Consider the following 20910-nt stretch of genomic DNA (forward strand, 5'->3'; position numbering starts at 1 on the left):
CCTTCAAACATCACTAAAGCCTTTCATTAACTTAAAATATGGTAGAGATGGAGCTCCATGAGTAAATTTCAAGTGTTCTGTGTACCTCCTTCAAATTGCATAGCTAATTATCTATGTAAGCATATTTTCTCTTAGGAAAGATTCCATCTTTCTATTCTAGTCTAGAATAGTATAGAAACTATTTTATAGCTTCATCAAGTTCTCAAAGAAACTAAAAAAAAAAGGTTCATAAACAATTGGCCTATGTTGTCTCTGCTCTAGAGAAGAGAGAGTATTGCCATCTTATCTTCTGAGAAGAAAGACTTTCTATGCTGGGGGATAGTATTTGACTTATGACTGCCTATAAGGATATCCTGGGGAGCTTTCTCAAGATACCAAGCGGGGCCCTTCCACAAAAATTCTTATTAGTAGGTCTTGGGTAGGTCCCTGATATGTGTATTTTACAAAACCACATCAGGTGATCTTGATAGTTACCTCTGGTTGAGAAGCACTGCTCTCTCAGAACCCTGTGGCGGAATTCATTCCATCACACTATCCTAGAGAAGTCATGGGACAGAGGCCCCTCTTGTGGTATACCTTGAGATCAGGTGACCTGAGATAGCTTAGGCATACCTAATGCGTAAATCCCTCTCTCCCTAATACATAAACGTTCTGACCACTTTTTGCTATGTGAAACATTGATGCCAGCCTGTGATGCAACAGAGTCCTAAATATCTGTCTGTCTTTTATCTTCATTTCAGGTGGAGTGTGATGATCCGTGAGAATCCCAGACAAACCCCATTGCTAAGAGGACAAGTTGAAATGGATGTACCTGGATTTGAGGTAATTACTGCCCAGGTGTAATTGAAGCCAACATCTATATTATACAGTGAAATAATAGGTAAAACCCAGACAGGAGATTTGTATTGCCATGAGCTTGATGAGGATGAAATCATTGAAAACTGGGGACATGTCAATCAGCAGCTGTTTACCAAAAACTGTTAGCTATTGGGGTTATAATTCATTCAGCCATTTACTTATTCATTCACTCAAAATATTTATGAAAAATACTTATGGATTAATTATGTGTGAGATACTATTCTAGCAGCCCTTCTTATATGCTAGTTGATAAAAAATGAATGGCACAGTCCATGCTGTCATAGAGCTCCTAGTCTAGTTGCAGTGGTAAAACAATAGTTTTTATAAAGTAGTATGAGTATTAGTATACAAGGAAATAGTGTGGGTTTGGAACATCCAGCAGGTGTACTTAACCCAGTCTGAGGGAAATCAGGGAAAGCTTCTCATAATAAGCACTGTTTCAGAAGAAATTCAAGGACCAGAAGGAGTTAACCAGGATAACAGGAAAGAGGAGGCATGTTCCAGAGAAATGAAACAGTGTGTGTTGTTCCACAGACAAGAGAAAGCATGGAATATTCACAGAACTAAAAGACATTCATAATATCTAAGGCATAGGGGCCAGGGAGGGCATATACAGGGAGAATGACTAAAGATGAGGCTGGAGAAATAATCAGCGGCCAAGCCAGGAAGAACCTGGTAAACCATGGTAGGAAGTTTGAACTTTTATCCTAAGAGTAATGAGAATTATAGAAAGGTTTTTTTTCCAATATTACTATGAAAATTTGCAAACATACAGGAAATTTTTAAATGGTAGATTCTGTCATTAATATTTTACTATACTTTATTACAAATCTATCCATCTATCTATTCTGTTATCTATAGAAAGGTTTTAAGCAGTGGAGTCCCATGTATGTGGAGAAACAATTGAAAGAATAAAGACTAGAAGCAAGAAGAAAAAATAGGAGATGCTGTAATTGTCTAGGCAAAAGAAGATGATTTGGACTGATGAAATGGTAACAGGGATAAGGAGAAGTGGACATATATAAGACATTTTAAAGATATAGAATCATTAGGACTTGGTAGATGCTTGAATGTAAGGGGTGATGGAGAGGGAGGAGTACAAGTTGTAGTTAAGAGTACAGACTCAAGAGCCAGACTACCTGAAATTGAATACTGACTCTGCCACTTATCAGCTCCACCTTTTCCTGTGCCTCAGTTTTCTGTTCTGTGAAATGGGGATAATAACAATCCTTATCTCATAGGGTTGTTACAGAGCCTGGCACATAGTATGTACTATATAAGTGGATGCTATTATCATTAATAGTATTATTATATAAGAGATGACACTCTGGCATTGGAAAGATGTGGGTTTGAATCCAAAATCTATTACTGACTAGCTATGTAATATGAAATTGTTTGTTCGTTTGAAACATGAAACAAACAGTACCACCTTCATATGAATTTTTGAGTATTAATTGAAATGAGAGGAAACAATATACATCTCTTGTTTTTAGAATGACCACAGATCTAAGACTATCTATGGGGATCTTCAACAAGAATTCTTTGCTTATGATTATATCCAGAGAGGCAGCTGAGATGATGGTAGAGTCAGTAGGAAATAATGAGGAGATGAGGATGGGCAGCACACTATATCACAGTGCTAAGGTTCCAGGGCTGAACACTCCTTTCTCCCCCTAGGCTGCTGCCATCCAACACTTAGAATCTGCAACCACCGAGTTGAACAAAATCTTGAAGGCCAGCTACCCCGTAGAGATGATCATCGCAACCAGGTCAGTCTTCCTTAGACTCTCAACCTTTGGGGTGTTTTGCCCCTCATGGCAGTTTCTCAATCAAAGATGGGGCTCATTTTGATAGCTTGGGGTGTTGAGGCCAAGGAAAGTACAGTAAGTACTTACTTGACATTGCAACATGTTCTTGGAACTGTGGTGGAAAATGTACAACAAAAATCAGTTTTACCATAGGCTAATTGATATAGTTAAGTTCCTACAGCATCTCATCAATGTTATAACAAAATGAAATTGAACAAAACAATGTTATTTGAAGGCCTGTTGTATATGTTTATCTTCCCAAATTGAATTTCTCCCAACTCAAACCTCCTGAATGGAAACTTTAAGATAAAAAAATGAAATTGGGGTGAGGGCTCCTGCTACTCCAAAAGACAAAGTTGCAGGCTAGAAATTTGGAAGATGGGGAGGACTTCTGGTCAAGATGGTGGAGTAAGGTAAATGCTATGCTTGCCTCCTCCCACAACCACATCAAAATTATAACTAAATTACAAAACAACTATCACTGAGAACCACCTGAAGGCTAAATATAAAGAAGAAGCCATATTCAGAGTGGTAGGAGGAGCAGGTCCCACAGCCACAGTGTGGCGGTTAAGAAATAGGAGGGATATCTTGGCTACAGAGGTTCCACCTGGAGGGAGAGGTCCCAGCCCCACACCAGGCTCCCCAGCCCAGGGATTCAGTGCCAGGAAGAGAAGTCTCCATAACTTCTGGCTGTGAAAACCAGTGCAGATTGTGGCTGAGTAAGATGGAGGGCTGCTGGAGTCCCAGGGACTGCAGGTCTTAAAAGGACCATGCTCAGACTCCCTGACTCACAAACTCACTCCCTCTGAGCTCCAGTGTTGAGGCAGCAGCTCAAAAAGCACCAGGGACATGTGACAGCTGGCCTCAGTTCACTGCCTAGCCTCTCCCAGGTACCTGCAAGTCCAGCAAGGCAACAACCAACTGCAGATTACTTTATAAATACTGTTAGTGACTCCAGGCCACGCACGGGCAGCATCTGAACTTGGCCTACACCAGAGCCCCTCCCAAGAGGCCCCAGAGACAAGACACCCAGTGTCCAGATTCAGACCACACCAGAGCACCACCAAACCAGTTCCACAAACAACACAGACTAGGGGCAGACATGGCAGGCACCAGAACTCTGTTAAAGCAAAATTTGCTCTTTAGGATCAGCCCTGGCATGACGGCTCATTTGGCATAGTAATGGTCATTCTTCATAGAAAATCAGCCAGAGGGTCAGTAAGGCCCACTGATGTGCCAACAGCAATCAGGGCTCAACTATAACAGAAGGGCACACACAACCCATTCAAGGGACACCCTTGGAACACCCATTTCAGGTGACCAGGGAGACTGTGCCTCTTGGACCCACAGGACACCTGCTACATAAGGCCACTCTTTCAGAACTGAAGACATAGCAACCATACCTAATACACAGGAACAAACACAGGGTTAAGCAGCCCAAATGAGGAGACAAAGAAACATGTCCCAAATGAAAGACCAGAACAAAGCTCCAGAAAAACAACTAAATAAAATTGAGACAAGCAATCTACCAGATGCAGAGTTCAAAACACTCATCATAAGGATGCTCAATGATTTGAATGAGAACTTCAAGAAAGAGATAAGAAACAAAAATGGAAATAGAAAGCATAAAAAAGAACCAGTCAGAAATGAAGAATATGGTAACTGAAATGAAGAATACATTAGAGAGAACCAACAGTGGATTAGAAAAAGCAGAGGACTGAATCAGCAATTTGGAAGATAAAGTAGCAGGGGGAAAAAAAATCAGAACAGCAAAAAGAATCCAAAAAAATGAGGATAGTTTAAGGGGCTTGTGGGACAACATAAAGCATACCAACATTCCATTATAGGGGTACCAGAAGGAGAAGAGAGAAAGCAAGGGATTGAAAACCTATTTGAAGAAATAATGACACAAAAACATCCCTAACCTGGTGGAGGAAATAGACATACATGCCCAGGAAGCACAGAGTCCCAAACAAGATGAACCCAAAGAGGCCAACACCAAGACACATCAGAATTAAAATGCCAAAGGTTAAAGACAAAGAGAGAATCTTAAAAGTAGCAAGAGAAAAGCAATTAGTTACCTACAAGGAAGCTCCCATAAGACTGTCAGCTGATTTCTCAACAGAACTTTTGCAGGCCAGAAGGGAGTGGCAGGAAATATTGCAAGTGATATATAGCAACGACATACAACCAAGACTGCTCTACCCAGCAAAGCTATCATTTACAATTGAAGGACAAAGAGCTTCCCAGATAAGAAATAGCTAAAGAGGTTCCTCACTACCAAACCAGTATTACAAAGAATGTTAGAGGGACTTCTTTAAGACAAAAGAAAGATGAAAATTATGAATAATAAAATGGCAAAACTACATATCTATCAACAATTACTTTAAGTGCAGATGGATTAAATGCACCAATCTGCAGGCGTACTTTGGCTGAATGGATAAGAAAACAAGACTCTTACCTGTGTTGTCTACAAGAGACTCATTTCAGATTGAAAGACACACAGACTGAAAGTAAAGGGATGGGAATAGATATTTCATGAAAATAGAAACAAATAAAAAGGCTGGGGTAGCAATACTTTAAAACAAAGTACTGTGTCTCCCCCAAAATAAGACCTAACCAGAATATAAGCCCTAGCATGATTTATCAGGAGGACATCCCCTGAACATAAGCCCTAATGCGTCTTTTGGAGCAAAACTTAATATAAGACCCAGTCTTATTTGGGGGGAAATACGGTATACTAGACAAAAGTATACTAGACAAAGTAGACTTTAAAACAAAGGCTATAACAAGACACAAATAAGAACCCAATAATTCCACTTTTTGCTTTTTTATCTGAAGAAATCACCAATTTGAAAAGACACATGCATCCATGTGTTCATTGCAGCATTATTTACAATAGCCAAGATATGGAAGCAACCTAAGTGTCCATCAAGAGATGAGTGGATTAAAAAGTGGTGCATGTACACACACACACACACACAAACACATACACACACCTACACACACACGCACAATGGAACATTACTCAGCCATAAAAAAAAATGCAATCTTGCCATCTGTAACAACACGGATGGACATTGAGGGTATTATGCTGAGTGAAATAAGTCAGATAGAGTAAGACAAATACCATATGATTTAACTTATATGTGGAATCTGAAAAACAAAATAAATGAATAAATGAAAGAGAAATAAACTCAGAGATACAGAGAACATTTTGTTGGTTGCCATATGGGAGGTATTTGGGAGGATGGGTGAAGGGGGGAAGGAATCAAGAGGTACAAATTGGTAGTTACCAATGAGTCATGGGGATGTAAAGTACAACATAGGGAATATAGTCAATAATATTGTAATAACTATGTATGGTATCAGATGGGTATTACATTAGTCAGGGTGATCACTTCTTAAGTTATATAAACACCTAATCACTATGTTGTACACTCGAAACTAACATAATATTGTATGTCAACTATAACTGAAAAATTTTTAAAAGGTACTTTCAAAAAATGGATTGAAGACTTAAATGTAAGACCTGAAACCATAAAACTCCTACAAGAAAACATAGTCAGTAAATTCTTTGACATGGCTCTTAGTGATATTTTGGGGGGATAAATCTCCTTGGGCAAGGGAAGCAAAAGAAAAATTAAACAAATGGGGCTGCGTCGAACTAAAATGTGGTCACACAGTGAAGGAGCCAAAAACAAAATAAAAAAACAAAACTGAATGAGAGAAGATATTCATAAATGATACATCTGACAAGGTGTTAATATCCAAATATATATAAGGAACTTATACCACATTACACCCAAATAAATTCAATTAAAAATTAGGCAGAATATCTGATTAGACATTTTCCCAAAAAAATACAGGTGATCCAACAGATATATGGAAAGATGTTCAACATTACAAATCATCAGGAAAGAGCAAATTAAAACCACAATGAGATATCACCTTACACTTGTCTGAATGGTTATCATCAATAAATTAATAAATACCAAATGTTGGCGAGGATGTGGAGAAAAGGGAACCCTCATTCACTGTTGGTAGGATTACAAATTGGTTCAGCCACTATGGAAAACAGTATGGAGGTTCCTCAAAAAATTAAAAATAGAACTACCTTATGACCCAGCAATTCCACTTCTCGGTATTTAGCTGAAGAAATCCAAAACACCAATTTGAAAAGATATATGTACCTCTATGCTCATTACAGCATTATTTGCAATAGCCAATATAGCAGCTACCTAATTGCCTATCAATAGATGATTGGATAAAGAAAGTGTGGTATATATATATACAATGGACTATTACTCAGCCAAAAAAAAAGAATGAAATCTTACCATTTGTGACAACATGGATGGACCTGGGAGGTATTATGCTAAGTGAAATAAGTCTGACAGAGAAAGACACACACTATATGATCTCACTTATATGTGGAATCTAAAGAATAAAATAAACAAACTAACTAACAAAGCAGAAACAGACTCACAGATTCAGAGAAAAAATTGATGGTTGCCAGTTGGAAGAGGGCCTGGGGGGCTGGATGAAAAAGCTGAAGGGATTAAGAAGTACAAATTGGTAATTATAAAATAATCTCTAGGATATAAAGTACAGCATAGGGAATATAACAAGAATATTGACAGAGTTAATAGGGAGAATGTGCTTTTGTTTTAAAAAGGTATTGTGTTTTATACAATTTCAAGTATGTAAAAAATGCATGTACAGAAAAGTCAGAGCATAAGTACACTAAAATATTAAGAATGGTTGTCCAAGTGGTAGGAGGATGAGATTTTTTTCCTTCCTACATTCATGTACAGTCCACATTTAAAAATATTTTTATTATAAATCTGTTATAGCTCAAAGTATCAGAAACCATGTATAGTTGCTCCTGTTGCTTCTACAGAAGTATTAATTAACTGAAATCCCTATTCATGTTTTCAACTCAGCCTCAATTAACTGCAATAAAAAAATGTGTGTTTAGAAAAAAAATAATATTGTAATAACTATGTATAATTCCAGGTGAGTACTAGACTAATTGGGGTAATCACTTCATGAATTACATAAATGCCTAACTACTATACTTTACACCTAAAACCAATATAAAATAACATTAATGTCAACTGTAATTGAAAATAAATAAATAAAAATAAAGATAGAACTACTATATATGACCTAGCAATTCCACTTCTGGGTATTTATCTGATGAAATCCAAAATGCTAATTTGAAAAGACATATACACACCTTTGTTCATTACAATATTATTTACAATAGCCAAAATATGGAAGCAACCTAAGTGCCCATTGATAGATGATTGGATAAATAAGGTATGGTACATACATGCAATGGAATATTACTCAGCCATGAAAAAGAATGAAATCTTGCCACTTGCAACAACATGGATGGGTTGCAACAACAAGAGGGTATTATGCTAAGTGAAATGTCAGACTGAGAAAGGCAAATATCATATGATTTCACTTATATGTGCAATCTAAAAAAATAAATGAACAGACAAAACAGAAACAAACTTATAGATACATAGAACAAATTGATGGAATGCCAGATGGGAAGGGGGTTGGGGGAATTGGTGAAAAGGGAGAAGAGATTAAGATTTATCAATTGCCAGTTATAAAAACAGTCATGTAAAGTACAGCACAGGGAATACAGTCAATAATATTGTAATAACTATGTATGGCGTCAGATGGGTACTAGACTTATTGCGGTGATCACTTTGTAATGTATCTAAATGTCTAATCACTATGTTGTACACCTGAAACTAACATAATTTATATCAACTGTAACTCAAAAATTAAAAAAAGAAGGGTTATGAAAGGCAAACACAACAATCCACACCATTCAAGAGCATAGCATACATAGCTCACTACATTAGGGATACCTTACTTTCCATCTGACACTAGGAAAGGTCTCTGTAGTACCTACCACAGTTGATTTTTTATAGCCTGAACAACACATTCTCCCCTTCTAAATGTGTAGATCATTCATTCTTCCTGGGATTCTTGGAGAGTTACTACCAAGTCTACAACACTCTCCATTGAGAAACACTCCCTCCAGGGAGTGTTCCCCCAAAGTCATTATGTTTGTACTAAATTTGCTGAGCCCCCCACTTCTTGTAACTACACACACACACACACACACACATAATTGTAGTTGACACTAATAAAAAAAGTTAACAAAAAATAAATAAATAAAAAGTATAAAAGTAACACTCCCCCCCAAAAAAACCAAAAATAATAAATTGGTTGGGCCCTTGAACCATAGCTGATTTGACCCGTGGTCAAATTCTGACCCAAGGTGGATCAAATGAATTCTGTTTTCTGGAAATTCAGATTTAGGACTAAGAAATGCTAGTTAAACTCTCTTAGATACTTGCATATTTCTGCATCTGTACATGAAAGGAGCAGAAAACACAAATATTGGGATTTCCGGTGAAGATGCTGGAGTAGATAAATGCTGGGCTCACCTCCTCTCAGGACCACATCAATTACAACTAAATCACAGAACAACCATTATTGAGAATCACCTAAAGTCCAGCTGAACTGAAGCCCTACATCTATGGGGGGGAGGGGCTTCACAGAAGAAGCCACCTATGGGACACACAGAAGAAGCCACCTCAAGACTGGTAGCATTTGTGACAACATGGATGGATCTTGAGAGTATAATGCTAAGTGAAATAAGTCAGACAGAAAAAGCAGAGAACCCTATGATTTCACTGATATGTGGTATATAAACCAAAAAGAACAAGACAAACAAATGAGAAACAAAAACTCATAGACACAGACAATAATTTAGTGGTTACCAGAGGGTAAGGGGGTGGGGGGTGGGTGATGAGGGTAAAGGGGATCAAATATATGGTGATGGAAGGAGAACTGACTCTGGGTGGTGAACACACAATGGGATTTATAGACGATGTAATACAGAATTGTACACCTGAAATCTATGTAAATTTACTAACAATTGTCACCCCAATAAATTTAATTAAAAAACATTAAAAAAAAAGACTGGTAGGAGGGGCAGAGACACAGAACGGCAAGGTCCCACACCCACATGTGACCATTAAAAATTGGGAGGGATATCTCGGCTGTGGATGTCACCTCTGAGGATGAGGGGCCCCAGCCCAGAGTTTCAGTTCTGGGGAGAGAAGTCCCCATAACTTCTGGCTGTGAAAACCAGCAGAGATTGTGGCTAAGTGAGACAGAGGGCAGCTGCATTCCCAGATGCTCCTTTTAAAGGGTCTGCGCACAGACTTACTTGTTCATGGACTCACTCATTCCGAGCTCCAGTGCTGGGGTAGCAGCGTGGGGGGCACTGGGGATGTGCGGTAAGAAACTGAATTTTCTGGAATCAGGCTGAAGGCTAGAAGGGCAGCTTTCTCCCGGATGAAGGAGCATGAGGAAGCCATTGTTTCTTTGTTGAGTCCTCCCCTTCCCTGCATGCAGACACAGGCAGACGCTATATCTAGTCTCTATCAAATTGTCTATCACCTTTCGTCTTCCCAACCCTAACAATTCCCTGACACCATGCTCCACCCAATTTTTGGGTACACCCCAGCTGCTTCCAATAGCTGTTTCATATAAACGTCCTGCCTTGGTTCATGTTGCAGACTTTCCTAAAATCACTCAAATGTTCACAAAACCTGAACAAGCAGCATCTGGCTTCAGTGTGTCCTGTACCTCTGGCTGAGCAGCCTTAAGCCCAGCACTAATGGCCTTGGTTTGCAGTGTGGCCTATCAAGGCACCTTCAAGCAAAGTGCGGGCTGCTGCCATCTCTGGATTGCTTTGTGGATTATGTGAGGTGGCCCTGGTCAGGGCACATACTGAGGCTGACCTTGACCTGCAGTGTGTCCCCTCCCAGGAGGCCCTGGGTCTGGTGGGCCCAGAGGCCAGCTTCGGATTTGGCCAAAGCATCACCCGAACACCACCTAGGACACCATGCCCAAACAGCAGCCTGGGCAGGCACCAGAGCCCCACTAAAGCAAACCCTGCTCTCCACTGTAGTCACAGCCAGTCCTCACAACCAATCAGCCTAAGGGCGAATTCCTCTCATTGATGTGCAAATAGCAACCAAGGCTCAACTACAACAGGAAAGCACACACAACCTACACAAGGGACACACCTGGAGCGCCCAGCTCTGGTGACCAGGGAGACTGCACCAGTGGGCCCCACAGGACACCTATTACATAAGGCCACCTATTACATAAGACTGAGAGACATAGCAGCCCTACCTAAATACATAGAAACAAACACAGGGAGGGAGCCAAAATGGGGAGAAAAGGAAACATTTCCCAAATAAAAGAACAGAGAGAAAAAAAAACTCCAAAAAAGGAACTGAACAAAATGGAGACAAACAATTTACCAGACGCAGAGTTCCAAACACTGGTTATTAAGGATACTTAATGATCTCAGGGAGAACTTCAACAAAGAGATAGGAAAAAATAAAAATAAAGATAGAAAAAAAAAACAGTCAGAAATAAATAATACGATATGTGAAATGAAGAATACATTAGAGGGAATCAGCAGTAGATTAGATGAAGCAGAGATTCGAATGAGTGATTTAGAACATAAGGTAGCAGAAAACAAGCAATCAAAACAGCAAAGAGAAAAAAGAATCCAAAAAAATGAGGAGAGTTTAAGGGGTCTCTGGAACAACGTCAAGCATACCAACATTTGCATCATAGGGGTACCAGAAGTAGAAGAGAGAAAGCAAGGAATTTGTAGGGTATCCGATGGACGCTTGTCTCATTAGGGAGACCACCTCAGAGATGATGTAGATGCCTGATCACTGCACTGTACACCTGAAGCTGAAGCTGAACAATGATGAATGTCAACTACAATTATATATATATATATATATATATATATATATATATATATATATATATATATATGTATATATAACATTATGTATACATTTACAAGAAGCGGAGTACAGCATTAGGAATAGAGACAGTGGAAATGTAATTGCTTGTGGAAATGTGCAATGTCAGAGGGGTAGTGGATGGGGGGAGGGAGGTTGTTACTGTGTGCAGGATATAAATGATAAATGTCTAACTATTACATTGTTTTGTGCACCTGAAACTAATAAAAAAGTTATAATAAATAAATAAATAATAAAAATAACAATAATACATAAAAAAATAAAACCTATTTAAAGAGATAATAACATGACAGGGCTGTCGCTTATCACCTCTGCTTTTCAACATAGTGTTGGAAGTCCTTGCCAGAGCCATCAGGCAAGAGAAAGAAATAAAAGGCATCCAAATTGGGAATGAAGAAGTTAAATTGTCACTCTTTGCAGATGACATGATGCTATATATAGAAAACCCTAAAGACTCCACCAAAAAGCTATTAGAAACAATCAACGAATACAGTAAAGTTGCTGGCTACAAAATCAACGTACAAAAGTCCATTGCATTCCTATATACTAACAATGAAATCTCAGAAAAAGAAATACAAAAACAATTCCTTTTGCAATTGCAGCAAAAAGAATAAAATACCTAGGAACTAACTTAACCAAGGATGTGAAGGACCTATATACTGAAAACTATAAGACATTTTTGAAAGAAATTGCAGAAGACACAAAGAAATGGAAAGACATTCCATGCTCATGGATGGGAAGAATCAACATAGTTAAAATGGCAATATTACCCAAAGCAATATACAGATTTAATGCAATCCCCATCAAAATCCCAATGGCATTTTTTAAAAGAAATAAGAAATAGATCAAAAAATCATCAGATTTGTTTGGAACCACAAAAGACCCCGAATAGCCAAAGCAATCTTAAGAAAAAAGAACAATACTGGAGGTATCACACTCCCTGACTTTAGCTTGTACTACAGGGCTACAATAATCAAAACAGCATGGTGTTGGCAGAAAAACAGACACATAGACCAATGGAATAGAATTGAGAACCCAGAAACAAAACCACATAAATATGGACAGATAATTTTTGACAAAGAAGCTAAAAACACACAATGGAGGAAAGACAGCCTCTTCCATAAATGGTGCTGGGAAAATTAGATAGCCACGTGCAAAAGAATGAAACTGGACTGCTATCTGTCACCATGTACCAAAATGAATTCAAAATGGATCAAAGACTTAAGCATAAGACCTGACACAATAAGCTGGATAGAAGAAAACATAGGCACTAAACTTATGTACCTTGGGTTCAAAGAGCATTTTATGAATTTGACTCCAAAGGCAATGGAAGTAAAAGCTAAAATAAACAAATGCAACTATATGAAACTTAAAAGCTTCTGCACAGCAAAAGAAACCATCGACAAAATAAAGAGGCAACCAACTGAATGGGAGAAGATTTTTGCAAACAGTGCCTCCGATAAGGGGCTAATATCCAAAATATTCAAGGAACTCATGAAGCTCAACAACAAAAAAACAAACAACCCAATTGAAAAATGGGCAGAGGACCTGAAGAGACATTTCTCCAAAGAGGACATACAAATGGCAAATAAACATATGAAAAAATGCTCAACATCACTAATCATCAGAGAAATGCAAATAAAAACCACAATGAGATATCACCTCACCCCAGTCACAATGTCTATCATCAACAAGACAAATGGTAACGAGTGTTGGAGAGGCTGTGGAGAAAAAGGAACCCTCATACACTGTTGGTGGGAATGCAGACTGGTGCAGCCGTTATGGAAAACAGTATGGAGTTTCCTCAAAAAATTACGAATAGAATTACCGTATGACCCAGCAATCTCTCTCCTGGGTATCTACCCAAAAAATCTGAAAACATTTATGCATAAAGACACGTGTGCTCCAATGTTCATTGCAGCTTTGTTTACAGTGGCCAAGACATGGAAACAACCAAAATGTCCTTCAATAGATGAATGGATAAAGAAGTTGTGGTACATACACACAATGGAATACTATTCCGCGGTAAGAAAAGATGATATAGGAACATTAGTGACAACATGGATGGATCTTGAGAGTATAATGCTAAGCGAAATAAGTCAGACAGAAAAAGGAGAGAACCCTATGATTTCACTGATATGTGGTATATAAACCAAAAACAACAAAAGAACAAGACAAACAAATGGGAAACAAAAACTCATAGACACAGACAATAGTTTAGTGGTTACCAGAGGCTAAGGGGGGTGAGGGGAGGGAGATGAGGGTAAGGGGGATCAAATATATGGTAACGGAAGGAGAACTGACTCTGGGTGGTGAACACACAGTGGGATTTATAGATGATGTAATACAGAATTGTACACCTGAAATGTATGTAATTTTACTAACAATTGTCACCCCAATAAATTGAAAATAAAATAAAATAAAATAAACAATTACTTTACATGTAAATGAATTAAATACTCCAATCAAAAGACAGGGTGGCTGAATGGATAAGAAAACAAAACCCTTACATATGCTGCCTACAAGAGATGCACTTCAGATAAAAAAACACACAGAGATTGAAAGTATAGGGATGGGGAAAAGATATTTCATGAAAATGGAAACAAACAAAAAAAGCTGTGGCAGCAATACTTATACCAGACAAAATAGAGTCTAAAACAGAGGCTGTAACAAGTGACAAAGAAGGACCCAGTAATCCCACTTCTGCGTAATTATCCGAACATACCTAAAATGTTACTTTGAAGCAACGTGTGCCTCCATAAGTTCATTTCAACATCGTTTACAATGGCCAAGATGCGGAGGCAGCCTGGGTGTCCATCAATGGATGAATGGATAAAGGGGAGGTGGTAAATATATACAATGGAATATTGCTCAGCCAGGAAAGGGAATGGGTTCTTGCCATCTGCGGTGACATGGATGGACCTGGAGGATATTTTGCTGAATGGAGTATGTCAGACAGATGCAATGTGATTTTGCTTATATGTGAAATCTAAAGAACAAAATAAACAAATATAACAGAAACAAACTCATAGAAATAGACAACATTTTGATGGTTACCAGATGGGAGGGGGGTTAGGGGTAGTGTGAAATAGGGAAAGGGATTAAGAAGTACAGATTGGTTGTTACACGGTAGTCATGGGGATATAGGGTATAGCATAAGGAATATAGCCAATAGTATTGTAAAACTATGTGTGGTGTCAGATGGGTACTACATCTATCAGGGTGATAGATGGGAGGTGTTTGGTGGGAGGTGTTTTGGGTACAGGGTGAAAAAGGTGAAGGGATTAAGAAGTACAAATTGGTAGTTACAAAATAGTCATGGGGATGTAAAGTAAAGCATAGGGAATATAGTGAATGATATGGTAATTACTATGTACAGTGCCAGGTGGTTCTAGACTAGTCAGCAGGTCACTTCTTAAATTATATAAATGCCTATGCACTATGCTGTACACCTGAAATTTTATATAAATTAATACTGAATGTCAACTGTAATTCAAAAATTGGAAAAGGGGAACAAGTTGAAGGGGAATAAGAGGTCCAAATTCCCACGTATAAAACACATAAGTCATGGGGATGTAATGTACAGCATAGGGAATACAGTCCATAATATTGTGACAGCATTGTACAGTGTCAGATGGTTGCTGGACTTACCGTGGTGATCACTTCTTCAGGTATATAAATGTTGAATAACAATAGTGTACACCTGAAACTAATATAACACTGTATGTTAGCTGTACTTTAGTGAATTTTTTTTTAAAAAAAGAAAAGACAAATATTGAGGTGATAGAGAGTGGGGGGAAGAAGGGGAATGGAGAGGCAGGGAAGAGTGATCAAGAAAGAGAGACAGAGAGAAAAAAGAGGAAGAAAATGGAGACTAATGACCTTATAAGAGAGAAGGCTCTGGATCTCATGGTCCATGTCACATTGTGCCATCTATCTTATTTTTCCAGATTCCTGTGCTCTTCAGTGGAAGATTTTGTGGTTGATATTGTAAAGGCCTGGAGTCAGATAAAACAGAACAATACAGCAATAGAGTCTGTGATTTTGAAAGTAAGTTTCCATTCCTATTGCCTTGTACTCTTTGTGTGGCCAGAGCCCCCTTTTTAATAAAAGTAAATGTGCCTCTCACTGGGAATTGTAAAAGAAAGGCAGGGAGGAGCAGCTAGTAAGCCTCACTGATGGGGAAAGTCCAACTCATCAAATGTCCATCTTTCACCAAATAAAGAGTGGCACTATGCATTCTTATACATGTACCATGTACCTAACCATATACCAAGCACCTGTCCACACCTAGACACAAATGTACATCAAGCATGTATATACATGCTTGGAAATATGTACAAACAAATACATGCTAGTAATACACCCACATTCATCTCTGTAACAACAATAGCTAACATATATATAGCATTTACTCTTCTAGGAACTGTTAAGGACTTTTAATGTATTAACTTATTTAATCCTCAAAATCCTAGAATATAGAAGCACACAGAGGTTAGGTAAGTTTCCTGAAATCACAAACTATTAAGTGATGGAGCTAGGAATCAAGCCATAATCACTCAGTACATCCCCAAACATACCCATATACAAAGGCAGACACCAGGCACCCTTGCAGAGGCACATCCATTTCCATAGGAGCATGCCCATGAAAACACCAATCCAGAAATGTTTATCTTTTTGCAATTTTGCCATATTACATACCATTTTACAGGCCAGTCTGACACAACGAAGGCTCAACAACATACATTGATTCCCACAGCTGCTCAGAAACAAATGATATCTGTTTGATTCCCTAATACTCTTTGGTTATCACATCTACTCAAGTACTTCTTTTCCAAAACTTTCATCTCCCAACAAGCAGTTTTCTACGCTCAATGTTCCTGGCAAACTACTACCCCTCCTCATCTCTCCCCATACCACCCATGTCCTTATTCTGTCCTCTCATGCACTGGTCCCTCACAGCAATGCCCTGTCTCCTTCCTCTCTATATAGAGCGATTTAATGTATGACAAGCTCAGTGTCCTGATTGGTGCACTGGCTGAGGAAGCAGCAGTTGAGACAAGTGCTGCACAACGTACACACAGTGGCAAAGCAGATGGAAAGCCCTTCGTCCCTCAAATAGACCACATAGCCAAGTGCAAGTTGGAGCTGGCCACAAAGGCCAAGAATCTCCAGAAATCCTTGAAACTCATCATATTCCAAGTTGAACAAGGTAAGGTTCCAGGGTGGTGATTGAAGTAGGGGAAAGTGAAGGTTCCAGTAGATGGTCTACTGGTCTCCCTCTCTCTGGATTTTCTATTTGACTCCACCACCAAAACCTGATTAGAGTCTTCATGCAAATAGCATCCAAAGTCAATCCTCAGACTCTGCTGATTTGAAAAGTGTCAGTCCTGATAAGTAACTCCTTTGCATCCTCCTACCTCCCAGCCATTCAACTCTTGCTTCTCATTTATTTTTGGAACTAACATTCATTCTAAACAATTACAGCTGCTTCAAGCTCTGTCAGCTTCCACCATGAGCCATGGAATTCTTTTCCCACCTGTTCCTCTTCCCGTCCAACCACCAAGCCTGTAACTATTTTAGAAAGAAAGCAGTATTCATCTCTGCATGCCTTTCACGGTATTAATCAGGCACAAGGGCCCTGAGAGTGGTTCTGGGAGCTCTGGAATTGATTGCCATTTCCCACAACTCATGACAAGATGCAAGCTTCCAACTGAGTGTGAAAACTTTCAACTCCTCCAAGTTCTTAATTTAACATTTTTGTTCCCACTTGTTCCCCCACAATGTTTCTTTGAAAAACAGATCAGAAGACGGTATAAGACCAAGTGTATTCTGCCTGATCTATTGGAATTGAGAATAAGTCCATGTAGCAAGGAAGTCCCTTTGACTTTTAGCCATGGCAACTTCTCCTGCCTTGGTACCATTAGGCAAAACCTCAGCCAAGTTTCCAAGAAAGAAAGGAAATCTCTCTTCTGCACTGTGAAAGAATTAAACAGTCAGTTTTTTCTCTATTTCTACAGTTAGTTTCCAAGCAGTGGGTATCAGATTTATTTGACATAGCCACAACCCTGTCACAACCAATCCTCAGCTTGCTCCACCAGCACATAAGTCAGAGTTACAAGTGCGATTTGTGGCCATGGGACAGAGAAAAGCACCCCTGGTAGGATAGGGATTGAACCTATGAGTTTTGGCACAGGCTTAGAACCTGTGCTGGTAAAAAGGATGAGATTTCTTAAATATTCTGGGCATGGGTGAGACATGTGAGTGAAAGAATGGCATGGTCCTAGAGGCTCAAGTTTGTAACAAAAGTCATGTGAATAAATAAATTAACAAAGAGGTGAGAATGGAGGTAGAAGAGCAGAGGGTTTTCCACCTTGCCCCTCCCACACACACCACTGGCCTCTGTGAGCTTCTACTCATAACCACATTTACTGGGTGACAGGAAAAGTAACAAGTAAAGCAGAGAAAGCTCAGGCATGGATATGAAAAGACATTCAGGGAAACACTGTTAAGAAAGCTGAGACTACAAACATTATCATGGAGGAGAGGTGATAATCAAATGAGAGTCTCCATTGTCCGCCCACACACTGACTGGTATTAACTAAATAAAAAGGATGCTCAAGAAAAGCCCTCTCTTCCTTCCCGGTCCCTTCTCTTCCTTTTCCTTCCATCCCCTCCCTTTTCCTTCCTTTTCCTCCCCTGCTCTCCCCTCCCTTTCCCGTCCCACCACTTTTTCTCTATAGTTCTAGATGAACAAACCCGACAGACAATATCAGTTAAGAATTTTACTTCAACTTTCTTCCTGGAAGATGACTCAGAAGATATTAGCCAGACGAGCCCAAGACACCGTAAGGATCTTTCTCTTCTTCTTCTCTTATTCTAGCCTTCATCACTGCCTTCTAGTGCCCAGGGAATAAAGGTGTGCTTTCATATATCTTACTTTAGCCATAATCCTACTCTTCAGTAGACATCCCCCATTTTCCCCAGAAAACTCACACTATAGGATCCCAGGCCAGTGTCTAGAAGTAATGACCCCATTAGGTCCTTTGAAAAGGCTGGCCTGATGAAACCCAAGATTTGAAGCTGTTTTCACTGCCAGCAAGCAAGCAGCCCAGGATCACTATCCTCTCAGTGGAAGTCCCTGTCCATCCAAGATGATCCCTTTTTGGAATGAGAACTGTGAATGTTATCTAAGTCATTGAGCTTGACCCTACTCCCACAGAGAAAACAGGATGAAATACAAGTGGGATGGGGATGGCTTTCTAGTTTGCATCTGACACCAAGGTAATGTCTTTTGTGTCTAGGTTCTCGTCATGGCACTTTGTCTTCTATGCCTTCTCTCAAAAACGAAGACCTCGATAACCTAAATTTGGAACACTTACATTTTAAACCTGAAACTATGTAAGTTTTTAGCTCTATCACTTTATTTATGGCTTCTTCCTTTCTCTGGTTAAGAGCATAATATAGGCGATCCAGCATGGCGGAGTAGATAAACACTGCCTGTTTCCTTCAGTGAACACATTAAAATTAGAACTAAATTATAGAACAGTCAACCTGGAGAACCATCTGAGGTCTGGTTGAACAAAAGTTTTATAACTAAGGATGAAAAGGAGAGGCCACATCGAGACTGGTAGAAGGGACAAAGACATGGAATGGGCTGATCCCAAATCTCCATGTGGTGGATGAAAATTGGGAGGGATACCTTAGCCGCAGAGGTTCCCTGGGAGGAGTGAAGGACACCAGCCCCACTTCAGGCTCCCCATCCCAGAGTACTGGTGCCAGGAAGAGGAGCCTCCACAACATCTGGCTGTGAAAAACAGTGGGGTTTCCAACCATATGGGTGGGACAGGAGGCGGCAGGACACCCAGACGTCCTCTTAAAGTGCCCATGCACAGACTCATTTGCTGGCAGGCACTCACCTCAGGCTCCAGTTGGGGGGTCACCAGGGTAATGCAAACTCTGGTTTCATGGTAGTGCTGAGCCCGGAGCTCCTCAGCAAAAGTCTCCGAGCACACTGAGGCAGTTGTCACCTGCCTGGGGGCTGTGGACTCCTATAATTTTCTAAGAAAGAGTGCAAGGTGTGTGGGCTGGCTACTTACGGAGAAAGTGCCTCCCCCACCCTGGAGCCCAAGGTGAGTGCCTGCGAGCAAGTGAGTCTGTGCATGGGCCAGACTTTAAGAGGATGTCTGGGGGTCAGTGACTCGTGGGGCATCAGAGGCATACTGGGAGCAGAGTGAGGTGTGTGGTTTTGAGGCCAGGGCTGGAGGACAGTCCCATTTTACCTGTGTGCGGTCTTCCTGCTATGCAGCCATCAGGCGGCTGCCATCTTTAATGTATTGAGCCTTCCCTCTATGCTTAAGAACAAATGTGAATCTGATTGGACTGGTGAAATCCAGGGCTCCACCCTGCTGACTCACTGGGATCTTGCCCCACCTAACTCCTCCAACGCCAGAGGCACTTTCTCCGCAAGCAGCCAGCCCACCCACATTGCACTCTTTCTTGGAAAATTACAGGAGTCCACAGGCCCCAGGCAGGCGACAACTGCCTCGGTGTGCTCGGAGACTTTTGCTGAGTAGCTCCAGGTCAGCACTAGCACCAAACTAGAGTCTACATTACCCTAGTGACCACAACAACACTTCCCACTGTAGTGACTCCCTGAGACCCTGCCTTATACAACTTGCATACCACTTAGGGCTTTAGCAGTAGCAGCAGCTGAACCTTAAGGGATCTGGCAGGTGGCAGCAGGCCTCAAGGTGTCCTGGCCTTTTGCGGAGCTACTCCAGGCCTGGTACTGGTGGCAGCTGTCCTCGGTTCAAAGTGTGGCCTTTCCCACGTGACTCCAAGTTTAGCACAGGCAGTGAAAAACTGCACATCACTTTGTTGCTGCTACCAGGTAGTTCCTGGCTGGCCCCATGCAGTGGGTGACCAGGGCCTGCACCGCAGCTCTCCCAAGAGGCCCCAGAATCGACATACCTGGAGATTGGCTTCAGACCACAGCAGAGCACCACCCGATTAGCTCCACAAATAGCACACACAAAGGGTGGTCTCAACAGGCACCACAGCCTGCTGGAGTGAATGCCACTCAATGGGGTATGCCCCCAACATAGCAGCCCATAAGCTGTGGATGTGGCCAAATCCCACAGTCAGTCAGCCTGGGGGTCAATCCCACCCACTGATGTGCCAGTAGCAATCAAGGCTCAACTATAACAGGAGGGCACACACATAAACCACACAAGGGACACTTCTGGAGCACCAGAAGCAGGTGACCAGGGAGACTATGCCAAGGCCAAGCAGGGCACCTACTACATAAGGCCACCTGGCCAAGACAGAGAGACATAACAGATCTACCTCAT

At 40.4% G+C, this 20910-nt stretch overlaps 1 protein-coding gene across 2 annotated transcripts in view; it reads left to right on the plus strand.

Annotated features, from left to right (window-relative positions):
* Positions 1–20910, plus strand: part of DGKK (diacylglycerol kinase kappa) — a gene marked incomplete at its 5' end in the record, with an annotated part of 139464 nt that overhangs the window by 97948 nt on the left and 20606 nt on the right. For both annotated transcript variants that reach the window (XM_081042492.1, XM_081042493.1), the window contains 6 exons: positions 741–822; positions 2536–2627; positions 15508–15607; positions 16550–16769; positions 18301–18405; positions 18862–18958. In XM_081042492.1, coding sequence (XP_080898618.1) covers positions 741–822; positions 2536–2627; positions 15508–15607; positions 16550–16769; positions 18301–18405; positions 18862–18958 — 696 coding nt within the window. The remainder of the gene's footprint in view (positions 1–740; positions 823–2535; positions 2628–15507; positions 15608–16549; positions 16770–18300; positions 18406–18861; positions 18959–20910) is intronic.

Source organism: Rhinolophus hipposideros (genome assembly GCF_964194185.1).
Source record: "Rhinolophus hipposideros genome assembly, chromosome: X".
Taxonomy (NCBI): Eukaryota; Metazoa; Chordata; class Mammalia; order Chiroptera; family Rhinolophidae; genus Rhinolophus; species Rhinolophus hipposideros.